Source organism: Vespula pensylvanica, chromosome 19, assembly GCF_014466175.1.
Source record: "Vespula pensylvanica isolate Volc-1 chromosome 19, ASM1446617v1, whole genome shotgun sequence".
In the NCBI taxonomy this organism is placed as follows: domain Eukaryota; kingdom Metazoa; phylum Arthropoda; class Insecta; order Hymenoptera; family Vespidae; genus Vespula; species Vespula pensylvanica.
Window position 1 is genome coordinate 3828553 of NC_057703.1, and position 3730 is coordinate 3832282.

At 22.1% G+C, this 3730-nt stretch overlaps 1 protein-coding gene across 1 annotated transcript in view; it reads right to left on the reverse strand.

Annotated features, from left to right (window-relative positions):
• The window catches only part of LOC122635852 (odorant receptor 13a-like), a 4962-nt gene extending 1490 nt beyond the window's left edge, over positions 1-3472 (reverse strand). Inside the window, exons 1-4 of the mRNA XM_043826514.1 lie at positions 3445-3472; positions 2033-2480; positions 1178-1463; positions 473-572 (exon numbers count right to left, since the gene is read on the reverse strand). Coding sequence (XP_043682449.1) covers positions 473-572; positions 1178-1463; positions 2033-2480; positions 3445-3450 — 840 coding nt within the window. The 5' untranslated portion in view covers positions 3451-3472. The remainder of the gene's footprint in view (positions 1-472; positions 573-1177; positions 1464-2032; positions 2481-3444) is intronic.
• Positions 3473-3730: the final 258 nt, after the last annotated feature.

Sequence of the window (3730 nt, forward strand, 5' to 3'; positions counted from 1 at the left end):
TTTTTTTGTAATCTTTTCCTAAATCACACAGGATGTAAAAATATCCAAAAGAAAAATTACAATTGTTTTCATTCAGTATACAATATTCTTTCTCATTATTATCTTTTTCCTTTTACTTCATTTAATTTCTTTGTTGAGAATTAAATAGAATTAAAAATAAATTACAATAGTTTCTATTGAACGAATAATTTTTTTTCGTTATTATTATTCCTTTATTTTATTTTATCGCTTACTTCTTATTTCTTTTTTTTAATCAGATAGAATGAAAAAGGTATAAAGTACATGTTTTTACCGAGCATACAATTTTTTTTCTTTTATTCATTTTTTTTCATCTTCATTTCATTTTATTTTCTTTTCTTTTCTTTCGAATTTGTTTTCTGAATTAAAAATTTTCTTTTCTTTCTTCTATTCTTTCCTTTCTAATTTTTTGTAAATAGAGTTTCAACAATATATTAAAGCGATTATAACTTACCACGAGTGCATCATAACCAACAATACAAAATTGTAAGATAGTTGCTATAAGTTGTAACAGAATTATAAAATTGAAATCCGTCTCTAATGATTCTGATAATCTGAAAAAACAAAAGAATGATAATAATTAAATAAATAATAAAAATATATAAAATAATATTACTATATAAAGTGTGTGTGTGCGTATATACATATATACATGTATGTATATATGTATACATCTATAATGAGATAAATAATAACAATAGAAATGTGCATAATAAAAATAATAATAATTATAATAAATAATTTAATACTAGTAAATAAATAACAGTAATAATTAATAATGAATAATAATATTTATAATAAATAAGGAGAATAGTCTATGAATAAAAAAATAATTATTATTGTAAATAAATGATATCTGATACATAGCAAAAGAATAATATTATATATAAAAGAAATAAATACAATATGTATAAATAAATATAATATAAAATGAATACAATGTATATAAATAAACATATTATAAATTAATTAATAATAATTGATAATTATTTTATACGATATTATAATATATTATTATAAAAGATACAAATATTTGTTAAAATTTTACATTTTATATAAATTATATAATTTATTTTAAATAATTTATATTTTATATATATACATACATATTAATATAAATTAAAATAAACAAATAATATTAATCATAATTATTTCTCACCTTATTAAACGTACATGCCTAATAATCAGTTGTTTTAGACGTTTTTCACGATCGCATGTATCGTTCAATACATATTTAACTTTGTATGAAAGTGCAGAAAATAATCCACTTACGTGAATTACCAAACTAACGAAAAGACAATCCGTACCAACGTAACCAAATACGATAGAAGGTATAATTAAAAATTGATAAAAACAAAGGCATACATAGGTTACTACATTCGTTGGTTCGATTAATAACCAAACTCTGTATGGTAATCGATATCCGTATGATGAGTTTGTCAAAACTGTAATATAATATCAAAGGAATTATTAATTAAATATTACTTAATCAGAACAAAAGAGATAAAGAAATGAAAAAATATTTCTAACTACAATTAAGAATTAAAAAAAACAGAAAAATGTTACAAAATTAAAAATAATTATTTTTATAAATTAATATAATTAATAATATTAGTAATAATAATAATTTCATTAATATATGGATATATAAAATAATTATGAGCTAATAAATAATTGTATAAAGGAAAATAATAATAATAATAATAATAATAATAATAAAATATGAGTAATAATATAAGGTGGGCTAAAAGTTCTTAAGTAATATTAATAATCAATTATTTGTCTGTGTGTATGTATGTATGTATGTATGTATGTATGTATGTATGTGTGTATGTATGTATGTATGTATGTATGTATGTATGTATGTATGTATGTATGTATGTATGTATGTATGTATGTATGTATGTATGTATGGATGTATGTATGTATGTATGGATGTATGGATGTATGTATGTATGGATGTATGGATGTATGGATGTATGTATGTATGGATGTATGTATGTTTGTATAATACCTATTTCTACGTTCATAGCAAGTGAGAAGAAATAATACATCGATGCTGCTACGATAGCAACGATCAATAGGATAATGACAAATTTTCGACTGAACTTATTATAATTAACAAACGCCATTTTTTCCTCTTCGTAATAATAATTAGTCAATGTAAAATCGGACTTTATGTCATCTATAAATTTAGCTAATGATTTTCTCTTTATCTTGCAAACGCATATCTTCAAAAATGCAACGACATTAAATACATTCTCCATTAAGCAGGATATAATATATTCCGTGTTGGTTATGTTTGCTGCAATATCGATGATAGCTAAAGTACAATGAATTATTAGATAAATGAGAAAGAAAACAGAAATTGGCTGAAAACTTTTTGGCGGCCATGTTCCAACGAATCTCATCGCACGTTCTGTCAAATCCAATGCTTTTACAGTACCACCAAAATCAAGTTCCTAAAAAAATAAAGAACACATAATGATAATAATAATAACAATAATGATGATGATGATGATGATGATGACGATGATGACGATGATGATAATAATGTTGATAAAATAAAAATTGAATTTTTCAGTTAAATAATTATAACTAATTATCATCACTATACTATACTATGATTAGATTCTGAAAGGGAAGTTAGATGTGGAAAATTATAGGGATGAAAATCAAAATCAAATTTAAAATTCTTAGTTAAGAATAAAATGAAACGAAATTTTTCAGTCAATAAATATTGAATATTATGATTATATTTTGATTAAATAGTGTATAATGAAAAATACTAGTTCAAATGAAGTTCGTAGAGAAATTTGCTGATCATGACTATATTATGATTAGATAGTATATAATAATAGATGATAATCAAAATAAAGTTCTTAGAAAAAAGTCAAATAAAATCAAATTCTTCAATAAATACGATTAAAAACGACAAAAAATACAATAAATATGATAGTTACAATCAAATTTGCAAAGAAAAATAAAATAAAATAACAATCAAATTTTTTAGACAATTAATAATAAATAGCTATTATGGTCAATAATTATCAAATATTATTATCAAACAATACACACAATACAACAATAGATATCATAAAAGAAAAGAAATAATATAATACCCAACTTTCTTATAGTGTTAATACTGATAAATCGTCCATATAACACCAACAATTACCAAACAATACACAATACCAAATAACACTTAATATCATTAAAAAAAAAATTAAGAACAATAAAATATCTAACTTTTTTATAATCTTAATAATAATAAAACGTCCGTATACTTATTATCAAATATGCAATATCAAGCAATACGTAATAACATTCTAACAATTCAAAATGTACAAAAGATAAAAAGAAACAAAGGTCCTTTTTTTATAAAACAAAAAATCATTCAACAATCAATCTCTATAATAATCTTACTTGCATGTTGTCAAAGCAGATTAGCTTATCTCGGTTGCTCGTAAAAGACTGACAAGAAATTTTCTCTCCCACCATCCAAGTAAACTCTGTTTTCGTTCTTGCGAACGATCGAAAAAAAAAAGAAAAAGTAATAAAAGACATAAAAAAGTAAAAGTAGAAGAAGAAGTAAAAAATAAGGAAAAAAAAGTCTAAGCATTTCTAAATATCCTAACAAGCGTTATTGTGAACGAATGCGGTCGACGACTTTTTGAGTTCCTTCTTTTTTATTTATTTCTTTTTATTCTCT